General features: G+C 43.5%; 1 protein-coding gene across 1 annotated transcript; it reads left to right on the forward strand.

The window, feature by feature from the left end:
- The first annotated feature begins 3,649 nt into the window (after window positions 1-3,649).
- On the forward strand, window positions 3,650-15,337 carry SLC66A3 (solute carrier family 66 member 3). Its single transcript, XM_040598761.1, has 7 exons — window positions 3,650-5,453; window positions 7,800-7,882; window positions 8,356-8,425; window positions 9,029-9,086; window positions 10,335-10,455; window positions 11,616-11,657; window positions 13,562-15,337. Exons 1-7 carry the CDS (start codon window positions 5,311-5,313, stop codon window positions 13,648-13,650), a joined length of 606 nt encoding a protein of 201 aa, XP_040454695.1. The 5' UTR covers window positions 3,650-5,310; the 3' UTR covers window positions 13,651-15,337.
- Window positions 15,338-17,548: the final 2,211 nt, after the last annotated feature.

Raw genomic sequence — 17,548 nt, forward strand, 5'->3', positions numbered from 1 at the left:
GTGGAACAGATGTTCTAGATCCAAGCTTACAACATCAGTTTCAGACCCAAATGCTACAGCTCAACCTCCTCTCTGGGCTACAAGCCCAACGTAGATTTTCTACATAAAAAGGGCAATTCCAAGTGTAATATAAAAATCAACTGAAGGAGTCCCAGTACAAACTAGTTAATATATTTTCCTTCTCTTTTGCTCTTCCTAGTTCTGTGGCTTTCTTAGGTTTTGGGTTAGGTTTTTAGGTCTGTGTTTGGTATTTTAGGCTCTGTCAGTAATAGTTTTTAGCTATCCATATTATTTTAGATAACATGCCATTACCCAGAATGGCCTTCAGTCAACTGAATAAGCCATTCCACAGAGCAAACACTGAGCCAACAGGCTTTGGGGTGGTTTTCTTTTTTTTGCTTACAGTACTTTCATTCAATTTGTGATGTTTTTGTTCAGCCCAACATCAAGTAAACCTTACATAAATACAGCCATGTTTTCAGTTTGCCACAAATATATATATAACATACTGCACGCAAAACCAACGAACTGCATGCAACCTCCAGCCTTTGTTTTATACTCCTGTCACGCACACTTGTACAACATAACCTCAAACGTGAAGTACACAGGGATCCATTGGACTTCAGTACAAGGAAGTTCTTCAAAGCAGAGCTGAAACACTGTCATTCTGCCACCGAGGCATCTCTCACCCCAGAGGTAACCTCCCGCCTGCCTTATGGTAAGCTTGAGTGACAACTCTGCATCAGTCTTACTACTCAAATCAACAGTAAAACTCCCAGTCATTGGGCACCACAAAAGTGTTCGGCAAATACAGCCGAACACAAAGAGTATTTTAAAAAAAGTCATCCTTTTTTTTGAAGTCTTGGTCATTTTTACCTTTTCACCTTGACGCCTCCAGTGGCAGAACTGGGCCTCAAATGTGCATCTTCTATAAGGACTGAAGTAGCTGAAATCACAGTTACGTTGGCCAGAGGGGACCTCTGGAGGCCAATTCCCTGCTCAAAGCAAGGCCAACGCTGATGTTAGATCAGGTTGCTCTGGACCTGGTCCTGCTGAGTTGTGAAAACCTCCTGAGACAGCGACTCCAGAGTCCCTCTGGGGCCCTGTTCCAGTGTTCAGCAGCACTCCAGGTGTGGCCTCACAAGTACCAAATAGAGAGGAAGGATCACTTCCATAAACCTGCAGGATACACTCTTGCTAACACAGCCCCAGATGAAGTTGTCCATCTTTGCTGGCAGACCACAACGCTGACTCATTCCAATTGTTGTCCCTTAGGTCCCCCATGTCCTTTCCCTTAAAAAAACTTTTGATCCTGTTGGCCTCCAGCCTTTACTGATGCGTGGGGTTACTCTGTCACAGGCTGCAAGCTTTTTTATTACACTTCATCAGAACTTCAACCACAACTTTCCACAGATGAAAAACGGTCAGTCGCCTTGCAGTAGTTACGACCAGTTCTGTCAGCACCCTCAGATGCATCCCACCTGGTCCCACAGAGCAGTCCAGTTTGCTCCTGTGGTCCCCAGCTCCACCTTCCTCTACCATAGTTGGTATTTCACTCCCTCTGACTGCGCTACTAGGCTCAGGGAACCTGAGCAGCCTGTGAGCAGACCTTGATAGTAAGAACTGAGACCAAAAAGGCACTGAGCACCTTGGCTTTTCCCACCTCGTTATTAAGTATGTCCCCTGACCTGCCGAATGGTGCGTGCCTATTTTCCTTCACCTTTCTTTGCTGTCAAATTAGGGAAGCTTTTCTTGGTGTCGTTCACACCCTTTGCCAATTTCAGCTCCAACAGAGCTTTGGTTTTTGAGCTCCATCCCCTCATGCCTGAGCAATGCTTTTGTACCGGCTGCACAGCTCATATGCCTGCTTCCATCTCCCAAACCCTCCCCTTGGTGTCGGTTCAGCCAAGTGTTAGCCCTTCAGCCAAGCTGTTCCTCTGCCATGCCTGCCCACATTTCACCTCACTGGGCAAGCCTATTTTTGTGCTATGAGCACGTTATCTTTGAGCATCAATGCACTCTCCTAGCCCCCATTGCCCCCCATGGAAGTTTCCTGAGCAATCCTGACAGACCAGACCCCTGCACAAGCCAAATTCTGTTCTTCTGAAGCCCAGAATTTTTATTCTGCTATTTGCTTTTCTTGGGATCTTAATTCCAAGGTGCTGGAGTCACTGCTGCCAAGGCTGCCCTTGACCTGTACGCTGCCTACTAGTTCCTCATTTCTGAGTAACAGATCCAGCATCTGGGTCAAAAAAATGTTCTTGATGCCCCACCAAAACTAGACTGCTTTTACCCCAATGGGGTGGCTCCTCCAGCTGTCAGAGCAATTTTACATTCCCAAAGAAGACTGGGCCTACAATCATGAGCTTTCTCCTAGTGGTTTAAGGCTTCCTCTTCCTGATCAGGCAATCTACAGCAGGTATCCCCACAACACTCCCCAAGCCGGTCTCCCCACCGATCCCGACCCCTCAGATCTCAGTTGGCTTGCAGCTTGCTCCAAAGCAAAGCTCCAGGCAGAGCCACTTGTTTGTGTAAAACACAACTTCCACTCCTTTCCCTACCTGCTTTTCCAGAAAAGCTTGTATACTTCCACCACAGCACTCATCATGAGCTACGCCACCCTGCCCCTGCGGTCCCAAAGAGGTCACAGCTCTGCACCTGTGATGATACGTCCAGTTTCTCTGGTTTCTTTCCCAGGCTGTGTGTGTTCACACTCCCCAGGGCAGGCAAGCAAGCTTCCTGCAGCCTGCTCTCCCTGGCCAACTCTGTCCACACCAGCCTTCCTCCACACGTCTCCCACGGGTTGCCTCCATCCCCACAGGTTCTTCAGTTGTGGAACTTCCTTTACTTTAACCTAGAGCTTAAAATGCCAGTTAGCTATAAAATGAACTATTCTCTGTTAGCATGGTAGGTTGTAGAAATAATGAGCAAGGGAGCACTCTGCATTCCTTGCAACACCACAAAATTCAAGGCATTATTTTGCTTAAAACCTCAACTATGGTAAGCCAACATCATTAGCGGGGAAAAAAATTCTGCTTTGGCTTTTTGTCTTTGGTCACTACAGAAAGATTATTTTCCTTCTCTAGTTTTTTTCAACAGGAATCACCATTTGCATTCCTATTTAAGGTGCAGCAGCATTAAACCACTGCCCATCTGCTGTGAAACAGACAAGTTGCACAGTACATCCGAATATAATGAATTTATTCACTGAACTGTAAAGTATTCTGCTGCAACTTACCAAGTGTAAGTCTGAAATCTGATATACAACTAAGTAATTTAAACAGAGTAGGAAGAATTTCTTGTGCTCTTCCTAGATTAATTTTTTTTGTCCAGCCACTCCGATTGTCTGTTCCATTCCTAAGGTGCTACTGAAGCAAAAGTGGCTAGCAAACAGACACAGAACAGCATCACTACCCCGACAGGACAGGGGAGGAACAGTAAACCATTTTGCTTCACTGACTGCTTGCAATTCAAGGCAGGATATATTTTTTAAAAAGCTGAAATGTTGACTGAAGGTGAACGTTTCATGTCATTTTTAAATATAGATGCAGTTGAACAAAAATAGCTCATGAATCTGCTTAACAGTTTGAGGTCCATTCAGCTTCTTAATCACTCTAGTACGACACAAGTCAGTGCACGTTATTGGTATTTTTACAGCATTTTATTGGGTTAGCATCCACACTAATACAGATACACAACTTCTACCTTACCTCTTTCTCTATTACTCTCAGATTATCTGAAATGGCAGACACATCTACACTTCAGACACAATTTTAAATGTGATAACTTAATCTTGTGTGATGGATTACTCAACTCTCTTTCAAATACAGGATACACCCACAAGGCTGAGAACTCAGTTTATCACGAAAATCTTGGAACAGTTAGTATTTTAAGGTAACTTCAAATTTTCTTTGCTTCTTTTAGAATTTATTGTCTTTGAAAAGCTTGATTAATTTGAAACAGTTTTTAAATTAAAATTCTGTATTTGGAAGGGGCATTCATTTCAATCAGAGGTTGGGGATTTTATGTACTCCTACATACCTGCTTTTTTTTTTTTTAATGACTGAATTACACATAGGGCAACACAGTTTACAAATTAAGCATTAGTAACACTGTTTTAAAATACAACTTAAAGGTACATGGAATGAACGCAATAAACTTATTTGTCAAATCGTATTCTCAAAACCACAGAAAACAATTTGTGAGAAATGCAAATGAGCTGGAACTAAACCGTGTTAAGAAGTTTTAGTCATATAGAAATACAACTCCCATTACAATGAAAAAGAGATTTTATGCCTGTAAATAACCCCTTGTGTTAAAGCAACTACGCTGTAGGTAAAAATCCGAATTAATGCTATGTCTTTGACTCTCTTGAGTAGTCCTGACCATACACAGGCATGTGAGAGCCAGGGTTCTGCATGCACGTGATCGGTACAAGTGTATATTCTTTGCATAATTGCTCTTACTTAGTTCTGACAAGCCAGGAAGTACAAAAGCATTAAAAACCACGGTTTACTGTTTTTGTGTGTAACTGTGTGCCGCGGGAAGGTGTACGTTCCAGGGGAGCATCAGACACGTTTAAATGTTGCTGAACCTTCTTTCTGCGCAACTCAAAAGTGCTGCTGGCAAAGCTACGCCATCCCTACCGCAGGAATTCGCGGCGACCCGGAGTAGAACCCAAGAACCACGCCAGCCAAAGCACCGCACACCCCACTTCAGGGGAGAAACCCGAAATCCAGCCGCCCGTTCCAAGCCAGGAGCCGGCCTACGCCCCTCCGAGCGCACACAACCCACGGCCAACCCCCCGCGCCAACACAGCACCTGACCACGGCGGGTTTCTGGGCTGTGTTTGCAGCCACGAGCCACTCCAGGCCCGACGCTCGCGGCTTGGCGCTGAACGTTTCCCAGCCCTGACGCCGAGGAGCGCCAGCGGCGGGCAGGCCCCGGCCGGCGGCAGGACGGCCACCCGGCGGGCCCGGCTCCCCCGCCCCGCTCCTCCGGCCGCCGCGGCGTGCGGCAGCGCCGGCACCGGGGGGCGACCGCCCCCACACACACCGCTCGGGCGGGTGCCAGGCAGCGCCCCACTCCCGAGGAAGCGGCCCAGCAGCGCCCCGCGGCCGGGCCCAGCTCTCCTCTCCCCGCAGGCGGAGCCGCCTCCACGCCCCACGCCCCGGGCAGCGCGGGCGCCGTGAGCGCTCCGCGACGGCTGCCGCCGTGCCAGCGGGGCCGGGCCGAGCTCCCCGCCACACCCCGCCACGCCGCACCGCCGGTGCCCCATCGCGGGCCGCCGGGGCTGCACGGCGCGGCGCGATGGCGCCGACGCTGCTGGACCTGGCCCACTGGAGCACCTGGGCGGTGTGCGCGGTGATCAAGGTGCCGCAGCTGGCGGCGGTGCTGGCGGCCCGGTCGGCGCGGGGGGTCAGCGCGGGCAGCCTGCTGCTGGAGCTGGCCGGGTAAGGCGGCGGCGGGGGACACGCGCGCAGACAAAGGACGGGGTGGGGGCAGCACAACATGGCGCCCCCCGGCGGGGCGCGCTGGCTGCGCGCGCAGGCAGGGGGCCCACGGCGGGAGGAGCCGGCGGGGCGGGGCGGGGCCGCCTCACCTCAGCGGGGCTTCCCTCAGCGGCGGGCGGGGGGGCGCCGGGAGGCGTCGCTGCGGCGGGTATAGTTCCGTTCCTTCCTAGGCGGCTCCGGTAGGGCGGGAGAACGTGTGGAGCGGCCGCTTGCAGGGAGCAGCGCGCAGCTGTTGCTCCCTTCGGTTATAAACCCGCGCTCCGATGCATGGCGGTCACCCCCTCCCGCCGGTCGCCCTTGTCCTCACCGGGCGGCGGCGGCGGGAACCTCCTCTTCTAAAGTGTTAAGGGAAATGGCTTTTTTAACTTGCCCAGAACCAACCCAGGCCACCCATGTAGCTGGAGACAACACCGACTGTCGGGTTTAAGCCGTATGTTTATTAAAGGGTTATGAAATGGTCCGTGTGCCCTGTTGTGCAGGTAATTGTACAGGTCAGACAGGCTTCTCTCACCCAAATGAGTGAAACATCATCAGTCTTTAAGAAAATCATAAACCATGTCAAACCCCAAGGATTTGTCCGTCTGTAGTAAACTTATATGGGCTAGGCTTATTGAATCTTGCTTAAAGACGATTGCATGGAATGAAAAATAAACTGCATGCATGTACATTCAAATGCGGGTACAAGTACGTGAGAGAAAATACCTTGAAGAGCCGTGCATTTACCAGACTGAGGGATGGAGGTGGCCGGGACATCCAGCTGGATAGATGGCTGCTAGTTCTCTGCACCAAGCTAAAAAAGGGCTTTTTAGTTAGAAAAATCACCGCACAAAAATGGCACGTCATTTCTGAATGCTCCTGTGCTTTGTCTTCAGCGAGGGGCAGAGGTGCTGCCCCTGCTCTGGCCGTGGAGGCTCAGGCGCGCAGATGGCTTTCTGCAGGGAGCTGTGCAGGATCCCCACGGGCTCTGCTGTGGCTGTTTCTCCGTGGCACTGAACCCCTGTTGTTGCTGTTTGCCCTTAATACACCTCAGAGTAAGCCAGCTGAATTCTAGTTCCAGCAGAGATAACTTACGCCACAGCCCTAGCCAAAAAGTGGTGGTAGCATTTTCAAATCATTCATGTGCATTGATGTGCGTTAAAGAGGCTTTCTAAGTAGTGCTTCGGATGAGCATGGAGAAGCCATAAATGGCTCTTCGAGCACCTGTGTGATAACAATGGTACCCACAGCACTGCAGGTTCTGCACCTGCTCTGGGCAAAACTATTTTGAAAGGGTTGCAACAAGACTTTTTTGAAACATTTATTTGGACTGGTTGTTTATTTTGTAAGCTGTTTATCCTGCAACCTGTAAAGACTTTGAGTCCAGCTGCAGGGAGCTTTGGGGCCACTGGTATAAACTGAGATGGTGCTGCAGAGTCAGCATGCAGTGACCTGGCAGAGGAGTGACACAGAACCATGGTGCTGATGGCAAGGAACCTAATTTGACCCTAAAAGAATTAAGACTTCTAGGAAGTTCAGATATGTAAATTCTGAATACTGTAAAAAACAGTTTCCTGCAAGGCAGGCAGTTCCTTATGCCATTTTTATATGGTGATGCATATATGCCATCAACTTTTCCTTACAGAAAACTATATCCTAACAGCCCTTTCTATCTTCTCTGCAGCCTTGAGGTTTCTGTGTAACCCCATGGACTTGCACGAAGGTTGAAGAAAGTAAATATGATAAAAGTTCAATTCCTTTTAGGTACTAGATCATGGAATACCAGGAAGGAGAACTGCCGTTGTTTGGTGCACTTAAGAGCAGGCTGTCAATCTGACCAGTACAGCTACACTGGGCAATCTTGTACCAGTATGTATTCTAGACAGCTTGGAAGGTGTTTTCTACTCCTGTAAAACTTGCTTAAGGTATAGATTGAACTACAGACATTAATAAACCAGTTACCCCAGAGATGCCAAGGCAATTGCAAAAAGAAGGTATCTTCTACATCTGGAAGCCTTTATTTTATTCTCATCAGTTGTAATTAATAAAATTATGCCTTACACACTGTGACACAAAGACCTTGACAAATGGTGTGGGCAGCTCTCTACATCTTACTCTATTTGAAGGTAACAGAAACATACTGCAGAACATCAGGCTTGCACTTTGTCTTCATACTTGTCTGACCAATTTGACAGCAGGGGCTGCACCTATCTGGAGCCTTTTGGCACAACCAAAACAGTAAAAAAGAAGTTGTGAAGGAGCTGTCCCGTCCCTTTGTGCAGTCATGCTGTTTTGTGTCTTTCTGTTCAGCTTCCTTGTGTTTCTGAGGTACCAGATCTATTATGGTTACCCTCTGCAGACATACCTGGAATATCCCATCATCATTGCACAAGGTAATTTTTTTAAGCTGTGTTTTGGAAATGGAACAGGGCTCATTCAGCACTCCAAGGCTCTGCATGTGGGTACAGTACTCCACTGCAGTGATGTGAATCCATTGAGCAATTCTAGTTGGAGCTGGGGGGGAAGAGGGAATGAACATCTAAAATATAATTGAATTTTTATAGATTTTATGAAAATGCTGCTCAAGTGGGTCTGATTAAGAGAGAAATTAATACACACACACAATTGCAGTGTAAGCTCATCCTTTATCCAGTTACTCCACATGGGAAAGAAACATTATAAACACTTCAGACTCTAAGGAAAGCTTCATTTTTGAGCTTGCAGTGTTTTGGAAATCAATGAAATCTGAGAGATAAAACCTCTAAGAAATTAGTGTCTGTAGACATGGTGCCCAGTGGAACCGCCAAAGATTGCATTTGGGCCCCTTCTCTCCATTCTGTGACAAGCAATCTTGTGTTTATTTCAGATGTCATTCTCCTTTTGTTTATTCTGCGTTTCAGCGGAAACATGAAACGAGCTTTGTTCTATGCAGTCATGTATCCTTTGAAATCTGGGAATTTTGGTTTATGTAGCTTGTTTGGTAGTTCTTTGCATAGCAGCTATGTCATCATTTGTTTTGTGCTACTATTGTAAATCATTTTCAGCCACCCCTCAACATGCATCCCACATTCACATGCTGAATTCTGGGACCACAGTAAAATCTCTAAAAGAAGCAAGCTTTACATGTAGCTGTCCTTTAGAAGGCCCACAAATGATATGGAGTAAGACCAATTCTTAATTACATATTTGCTAGAGATGCAGGGTGGAAATGGTGAATCTTTTTTCTTTGATTCCTACCCATGCAGAAGGTACAGCAGTGTTTGTGGGCTTTTTTTAATAGGACTTGGGCTTAAATCTCGAGTCTTATGCTTTGGGGCAGGTCTTCAGAAACTCCAGGCACCGCCTCACCAAAGACTGTGGAAAATAGGAATACTTCGTGTTTCAACCAGTTCTTAATATGCTTTATCTAGATTGTATAGTCTGTTATAAAGTTTCAATAAGATTACTTCCAGATGTTTAAAAAAATCGAATTCCCCAGGAGTTTTGAGAGCTCTGGTATCCTAGACTTTTCAGTGCTATGAAACTTAACATATTGTAAGATTTGGGGGGGGCTGGTACGTGCTAATACTGCGGAAGTGGATAATAGATCTGGCCATGGTAAGTGCTGCATGATTATTTGAAATTAGGTCCTCATACGAAATGACTTTTTTTCTGGAAATCTTTATCAGTAAAATCTCTCTTTATATTTGTCCTTTAAAGGGTTAATCTTTTAGGTTAGCTTTCAGAACAACCAACCAGTTTTCAAATACAGCTGGTTCTCACTTCTGTGAGTAGCTGGAAAACGTAGGACTGGCAATAGAGACTCTATGGGGGGAGAAAGAAGTATGTTCTGAGGTAAAGTTGTTAATTGTGCTGCCTTAATTAAAACTGCCAAAGGTTTAAGATGTTGCGAAAATATGAAGATGTTGCAAAAATATTTCCCCTCTAGTCATAATGTCATAATCCTAATTAATAAACGTTTAACATGAAGAAAAGAACAGAGCAGCAGTCAAAGCAGTTGAAACAGGGAATGTTGAGTATTTCACAAGATCTTTTTCCCCTTTAGTCCTGGAATTTTGCAAGAAAAATATCATCTGATAATGCCCTACATAGGTTAAAGATGGTCTTTGTCCTTTTTATCAGAAGAGAGAAAGATAAAATGTGATTGAGATGAACTGGAGTTGCTAATGCAAAAGATGATAAAAATGAGGAGGAAAGCTTCTGAGACCCAACACCAATTTACTTGCAAGGGAAATCTGTGCGTGGCACAAAGACCATGCGGAGGTCCCCTCTACCCACTGCCTTTGCAAAATCCCCCTTAAGAGGATGGTAGAGTGAATAGTCCATTCCCTTCATTGTTTTTTTCCCACCAATTGGACTAATTTTCCACACATTCTTGTCAGTTTTTGCATTCTTTTATGGTTTACTTTGCCAGACATAATGGTAACAGATGGTCTGAATCAACCTTGCTGTTTAGACTAGATCAGCCTCTTTTTAGCTAACTTTCTTAAACAGTTTTATGTAGCAGGTCGAGAGGCTTTTCCAGTTCTTTGCTTCTTACTGTATTTGCCTCTATGAAGCATTTGCCAACAGCACTAGCAGTTGTCATGCCGTTGTCGCTTCTTTCGGAGCAGTACCTCAGGAATCAGTCCCTTCCTTCTGGCAGCTTCAATTTTTTGCTTCACGGTTCCTTAGTAAGAATGCTTTGGTTGCCAAATACTGAAAAAGTATCTTATTTAGAATTAAAAAAATAGAAAGCTAGTCCTGGTTCTTAGTAAGTTACATACTAACAGCCATAAGCTAAGCACTCGGATAATAAAATGGCAGAGGCAGAGGTTTGTTCTCTTTTTTTTACCTGCTTTTCAGAATTTGTGCACATTCATCAGTGCGGCCAGTAAGCTGGCACAGCTGTGGTGTCTCTGGCAGACAAAAGATTCTGGACAAGTGAGCGCCTTGACCTGGAGTATGTCTGCATATACCTGTGCAAGTAAGCTATGGGCAACTTGGTGTGAATGGTGGAGTTTCCCTTTTTTAAAGCCGTATCTCCTCTTTCAGTAGGTCTTTATGACAGTAGGTAAAAATCTTGCCCCATGTAGCTTCCCTTAGTTCCAACTTCTGAGTTTCAGATACCACTGCCTCCTGAAACCAAGTTTTATTATTGGCACCAATGGCACTTTGACTTAGAAGACATGCAGATATGGTCAAGGGAACCTAATACTGTTGAAATAACTGAAGGAGTGTCTTTAAAACGAGCAGATTTCAGTGTTCTAGGATTTAATAAAATTACTAGTGATGTAGCATGAAAAGGTGCTCAGTTTTGAGTTAGACAACCAGACAACGCTAATTCTGAAAAGTCACCTACAAATAAATACACACTTAATGCTAAATACCTTTAACTCTATGACTATACGTAAATGCATTTCTCAATGGAGGAGGATTTAGGAGCGTACCAAGAACAGTGTTTTGTGCAGTTCATGGATTAATTACCTAGTGGTCTGCATGAGCAGTTCTTCTACAGCTATTTGTCCGAAGTCATATTCACAAAGCTTGTTTAAAATAGTCTTCCTCTAAAACGCAGCGGTGCTGGCTCTATTTCCCAGTGAAACAAATGTTTTTCAGTCATTAGAAGTTGTGGTAAGTTTGCTGAACAATGGCAATAAACTTTGTAAATGGTTTTATTCTGCTGCAAATGTGAAATAATTAATGTTTAGATTTGTTGTGGGAAGGATTGCGATTTCCTCATATTTGCAGAAACCTAAAAGCATGCATGTGAACATTGACAATGGTTAAGTCACGCTAACTTAATTGTGGGTGTAGCTCAGTATCAACTATTGAAGGAGGGTGCTGAACAGAAAAAGAAGCAGTGAACTCTGACCCCATCCAATCTAGTGTGATAGATACCTAAAATTTCTAATTACATCACTGATTTTCTCATTAAAAAAGACCCTTAATACAGTGTCACTCAGGTTCGAGAGCTTGATCTCTGACGTGAAAATAGTGAAGTGAATGCACTAAAGGTGGGAATGTCTATACAATGTATACTTCCATGCAAGCGTATCCTCTGTTGAAAAATAGATAAGTTCATCATTTTTGAAGGTATAAACTTGTCATATCTAGTCCACTAATCAGAATTCATTCAATTTACAGCAAGAATAGTTACAACTGTAATGACTACGAATGATCTCGCAGGTGAGTAAAGTACGGAATCGCCCGCCTCTCCAACAAAACAGCTGCCATGGTAGTTTTTAGCTGTTTTGTAAAAGCAGTGATCTGGTCACAGAAAAACAAACCATGAGTTTGTCTGGTGAGTTAGCACAGTGAGGGAAGGAGATACTGCTAAAAAAGTAGCACAGGATTACAAATCAGTCAAACACCGGGAGAAAAATATGCTTATGCTTTATCAGATAGTGCCAAGTGGTCCAAAACCCATTATTTTTTTCAAAAGGCAAAAAGCACTACAGAATTAACTTTATTATGAAAATAGCCAGATAAAGCATTAAAAATCCTTAATATTTAAATAAATAAATAATAGTAAAATACAACTTTTAAAAATCTGTAATAACTGAGTGATAGCTTTTCAAATAGTGTTTCCTTATTGTGGGGTTTGTGCATGAAGAAGTTCTAGAAAACTATTCAGAGTTCAGCTAGTATATGAATAGTTTTAGGCACAACATTCAGAATGTTTATGACAGGTTGAAAATTAAATGGTAGGCTGGTATGAAACTCACAAAAAACTGGCTTCAGGTATATGATTTGCAGCTGATTTCACTATAAAGCAAATTTATTTAACAGCTTCTTACCATCCTGACAAAACTGAAAAAGCTAAGGAGTGAAGCAGATTTTTCAATAAATGGTTCGAAATCAGTACTCGGTGGATTTAAGAACAGTAACAGGATCACACTTTATTCGGTGGCTCCTTGTTCTAGTCAAAACTGGTATTTCCAGAAACATGATTTAAATGGATTTTTTTTTTTCCTTTAAGCAGCCCTCTGCAGCACAAGGCTCTGGTTTTACAAGTGGTTCAAGTGGCTCTTTCACTGGCAAAGGAAGTCCCTGTTTCAGTTGCTTATTTCCATCCTTGTGCTCGCTGCTTTCTCTTTGCCAGAGTTAAGGGTTTGTGGGGCCATGCAGTTAACTACATCACCACAAAACTGGCATAATGCACGTGCAGAAATTTAATCCGGGTCAGTTACTGAGTCAGTTCACCCACAGCTACACACTTACACTGATGAGAAGCAAGAGAGGTATACTGAGGGGAGAAAGGAAGGGAGAGGAACACCATGAAAGTAAAAAGCTGGCTTTTCCAAGTAAAGCTGGCTCGGGTTAAAGCTGCTTCTTAACACATACACAATACACTTCGGAACATGGGAGAGATGGCAGCAAACATTGATACTGTGCTGCTCTAACGGAAAATGTTTCCAGCTAACTTCTAACACTGAACACTTCAGCATGTTCATCTTAGTTTCATACACATGTACATTGTGTACATTTCTGTGAATATTCCACTTACCGAGTGCGTATCAGATATACCTCAAATTGTGGTCTCAAGGCAGAGATACTATGCTTACTTTGGTTTTAAAAACATCTGAAAGTTAATCAGGATACTGAAAAACTGTTTTTTTCTCAGTTGTCAGATTTCCTCTCATTAAGGTCTGACAGATACAAGTATTTCCTGTCTCCCTGAAGTCTAAACGTAACAGATGGCGGTAGAGAATAATCCTGTTTTTATAAACACCACATGCAACTAATAAGGACATGTGACCTGCGACTCCCAGTTTAATTTTTGGTGTAAATATAAATATATATGAGGCTTGTACTATTCTGCTGGGTTTTTTTCACAAAAGAATTAAAGCTACTGTAGCGTATTATTTTCAGATATCACTTGTAAGTGGTAAATGCTCTTCTCTGCTATATTTACTGAGAACTTCTGGGTTCCTGAACATGGTAATTTAAACTAATTGACTGAAAAGAGTTGCCGAGTGGCAACCAGCCTATTCGTACAGCAATGAAGGTTTACAAAACATATGTTCTGAAAATTACAGCAGGATTTTTCTTGTTTCGTTTATGCTTACAAGATTTTTTTTCCCTTTTAGTTCTCATCCGTTTCATAACCATGCTCATTCTCAATATTTGGGTCACAGCCACAGTCCTGCACTACAGGAAGACTAAAAAGACTGATTAGAAGACATCCATCAGCACGCACCACAGTTATCAAAAAACCCTGATACAATTATGTTTCAACAACAGAAAAAAGGTTGAGGAAGCTCTCTCTTTCTTAAGCCTAGTATTTATCCCTAAGCGTACTTAGTACAGTCATGCTTATTTTCTCTTAGAAACAATTCTGATAAGATACTTAATTTAAGCAGCATATTTTTATTGGCAATTTAAGACAGATTTCACTGCTATCACATTTTCTCTGGATGTTTTTTACTAAGCGAACAAGGTATTTCATATTTAGATGTTTATATATTCTTGTATCACTTCAGTACTTTCTGGTTACATATAAGCAATTTTTTCCGATTATACAAGAGCAGTTTTGCACCAACATATCAACTCATCTCTCTGCGTCTGCTGCAAGTTTGAAAAACAACAGATGTTTGTTGTCTTCTTGCAAGCAACTCAATTAACTATCTGTTGTTAATTAAGTTCAACATTAACTATTTTTAGGATGAAGAAAATCTGAATCAAGGTCCAACCCAAAATAAGGTTCTAAATGTATTTGACGAAGTCACAAATTCCAGCTGGGATCGTAGCGCTTACATGCAACACTTAAATAGTACAGTTTATACAGCTGATACAGGGTACCCATGGTCGCTTTCTTCAATATACCCAGGTTTTATTAGGGTAAGAGCAAAAAATCAGCTATGAATTCTTTTTCAGCCCGAGCTCTTTATTCACTGAACATACTGGTTTAGGAACAGCAGTGACTAGAATGTCTAGGAATTAATGACACTTTGACCAACAGTTAAAAATTGTGTTCAAGCAGAAGTTCCTGAACCGATACCCAGAGCCCCCAGACACAAGCCACACAGACCATGACCCCTTTACACGTGCACCTTGACACATCGCAAACTCATCTCCAGTGGTGTCAGGTTTTGACAATACTGCTCTGTGCTTTGTTAGTTTTTAGCCTGTCTTGTGCTAAGCGTGCTGTCGGACGTTTACATTTTTACTTTGAAGATTCTGATCTATTTGTAATAGGTATACGAAAAAAAGGAAAAGGATATTGTTGAGAACTATTAACGGGGGATTTTGCTTTTGAAAGTAATGCTATTCCAACCAGAAGTTACAGAAGTAATCACATGGCTTGACTTCATTTCCCATTGTGTTCTCCAAAATGAAAAGATAGGCCTTTCAAAAGAGTTTTTACAGTATTACTGTTGATCAGCATGTTAAAACCAAGGCACCCTTGATCCTGACACTCCTGACTACTATGGGAAGACTGCACTGCCCACAGTCGAGGCAAGTTTTCCTTGTGACATGCTAAATAAATGGACTCACGCAAGAGCGGGATCTGCAAAAGCAGATGTTTCCACCAGTGTACACTCAGCAGTCAGACGGGGACCTTCACCATCAGAAAACATCGCTGCTTTGTAAACTCTCATTTACAGCAGGAAGGGGTGGGAAGAGCTATGTCTGTGGACATACCGTTTAATGTATCTCACATTACTGAGAGCAAGTTCAAAGATGAGCTTTTTTACTGCTCCAATAAAATGCATAAATGCTTCTGTGTTAGTTGAGACAGTAACTGTAAACATCCTGATACTGATTTTTCTAAAGCTGTGTAACATAGATGAAGTGGTCTAAATGGTGGCAGGGGGCATGTGGTACCTTTTCCAGGCCGTATTAATAAATGCTATTCTTCATGATGGATTAATGGCATGCTTACAGTTAATTTTTATTACCTTTAATTTTTTATTCTGTTTCCATATATGGAGAGAAAATGAAATATTCATTATAGGTCATTAATGGGCAGCTTGCACCTTGATGTTTGAAATGTCAAGCCTGTAAATTATCCACCTGTAAAATGCTAAAGAGCTGCAGCATCTTAAAAGGAAGAAACCACACTTCTTATCTCATTTTTTTAACTAAAGCTTCATCTTGATAGAGAAAGATTTGTGCAGAGTCCAAGCCCTCTCTGCTACTGACATCTTTCGTACTCCTGAGCGATGCTGTAGCGAAATGAGGACACTTCATTTTCGGTTTGAGGATCAGCACTTTAAAGTTGGGTTTTTTACGTCATAAAACTCTGAAAATGGATTTAAATAAAGTTCTTTACAGGTTACTTGACATATTTCAAATAAATCATCTTAGAAACCTGTGGGGGGAAAAGAGACGGAGGAAAAGAAATCAAGCTGGGCAATTCACAAGCTTAAGGTAAAGTAGTTTTGTTGACTTGGAAGGCTGGATCAGGAGTTCTCATTCAAGCTGCAAGAGACACGGTACAAATCAGAAGGTAGCAGTAAATAGCTTTACACATCCCACCCCCCCTGCCGAGAGAGTGATTTCTTTCACTTTCGTAAGGTGGGTGTATGCTCAAGGCCTGGGCAAGCCCCGTGAAAGCGCAGAGCCTGTGCTTTTCCAGTACATAAACCATGATCCTCTCAGCAGCCGGATTAAAGGCAATAGCTTTAGACAAGGTAGACAGGGAGAATAAATCTTGTTAAACTTGTAATTCAACAGTACCGGGGCGGACACAAGCGAGTTGTTTGCTGTGTAATGCAGCAGTGGACCAAAGGCAGGCAGGGAAAGCACGGTGGATTTATTGCAGTGTGTGTAAGCCGGTAAGCAGCTTTTATCCACAGGGCAGGAGGGAGCACATCTCCATTCACACACCCTGTAGAAGTGCTGAATTACACAGTCGGTGTCTAACTGCACCGGTTCACAACATGCTCACAAGGAAACGCAGCCTGTCCTGTCCTGGCTGGTGGAGTGCGAGTCCTGTCGGGGCTTTCCAAAAGTAGTTTTCTTGCCCGTGAAAAGACAAGATCTGAATTCTAGTACAGTCCACTGAATAACCCCACATACCTCCAGCTACAGATACGACGAACTGTGGCTGTGCGTTTGGTAACAGACACTGGCTGCGCTTAGCCACAAAGCTCAGTTTAACAGTATGAAAGAGAAAATGTTTATCATGAGATTTGTTATCCACAAAAAAAAGGATGAGGGCGATTCCAGAGACAACAGGCTGCAGGTCTGGATTTGCGGATGTAGACAGTCAGGCCTGGAATTGAGGATGTAGACAGTGGAAAACGTGTGTCATTTACTTTTCCCTGTCCTCAGTGAAAAGAAACGTTGTACACAAATGTAAACCCATCATCTCTCCCTCACCCCATGGGCCTCCCAACACCTGTAATTTTGCAGAGCAGAACTAGGTAGAGAAATGTTTCTTTTGTGTCACTCCGATCCACCAAAAGATGTTATTTTTTGGACTGCCCAGAAGTCCCTGTCCCTGCCTGACCCCTGAGCCGCTTCTGCTGGCTTAAGTGCACGTAGCTGCTCCCTGCTAATCCGAGCTAATGGAACAGGAGAGGGAATGGGGTGGAGAGGGACACACAGCTCAGCCACTGGAGCTCAGAAGCTGGACTTTAGAGCAGTTTGACTCTTTGGAGAAAGTCATTCAGAATTAGCTATAAAGTTCCAAACTGCTTACAACTTGCAGAAAGCCTTCATTCACTCCTTTAAAGAGATAAAATTACTCTTCCTTCACCAAATAATCTTTATCCATTTAAGGACATATGTAATATGGGGGGGGGGGGGCGGGACACGACGACACACGGGGACAAAAAAGGAGATATCACCTTAGAGCCCACAGGAAGAACTATTATAAGTGAAAAGCTACAGAGATGTGAAGATCAACTCAAATGACGTAGTTTCCCAGCCATGTATTTTCTGTGATGATAGGTAGTAATTACTTCCCTGCTAATTCTCCTCAGGCTGGTTTGTTCCATTCCCTTCCAGATTCTTCGGTACTTGATATTCGTATTTATATATGAAGCAAAAGATGAAATGCTGCCTTCATCACTAATAATAGTCTTAAGGATATTCCAGTTAGGGATGTGAGGAAGCTGGAAAAAAAA

This window comes from Falco naumanni, chromosome 6, assembly GCF_017639655.2.
Source record: "Falco naumanni isolate bFalNau1 chromosome 6, bFalNau1.pat, whole genome shotgun sequence".
In the NCBI taxonomy this organism is placed as follows: Eukaryota; Metazoa; Chordata; class Aves; order Falconiformes; family Falconidae; genus Falco; species Falco naumanni.

Excerpts from the sequence above, each read along its gene's own strand:
- SLC66A3 (XM_040598761.1), top strand. The coding sequence starts at position 5,311 with ATGGCGCCGACGCTGCTGGACCTGGCCCACTGGAGCACCTGGGCGGTG. Across the intron at positions 5,454-7,799 it reads CTGCTGCTGGAGCTGGCCGG|CTTCCTTGTGTTTCTGAGGT; the intron begins GTAAGGCGGCGG and ends CTTTCTGTTCAG. Across the intron at positions 11,658-13,561 it reads GACTACGAATGATCTCGCAG|TTCTCATCCGTTTCATAACC; the intron begins GTGAGTAAAGTA and ends TTTCCCTTTTAG.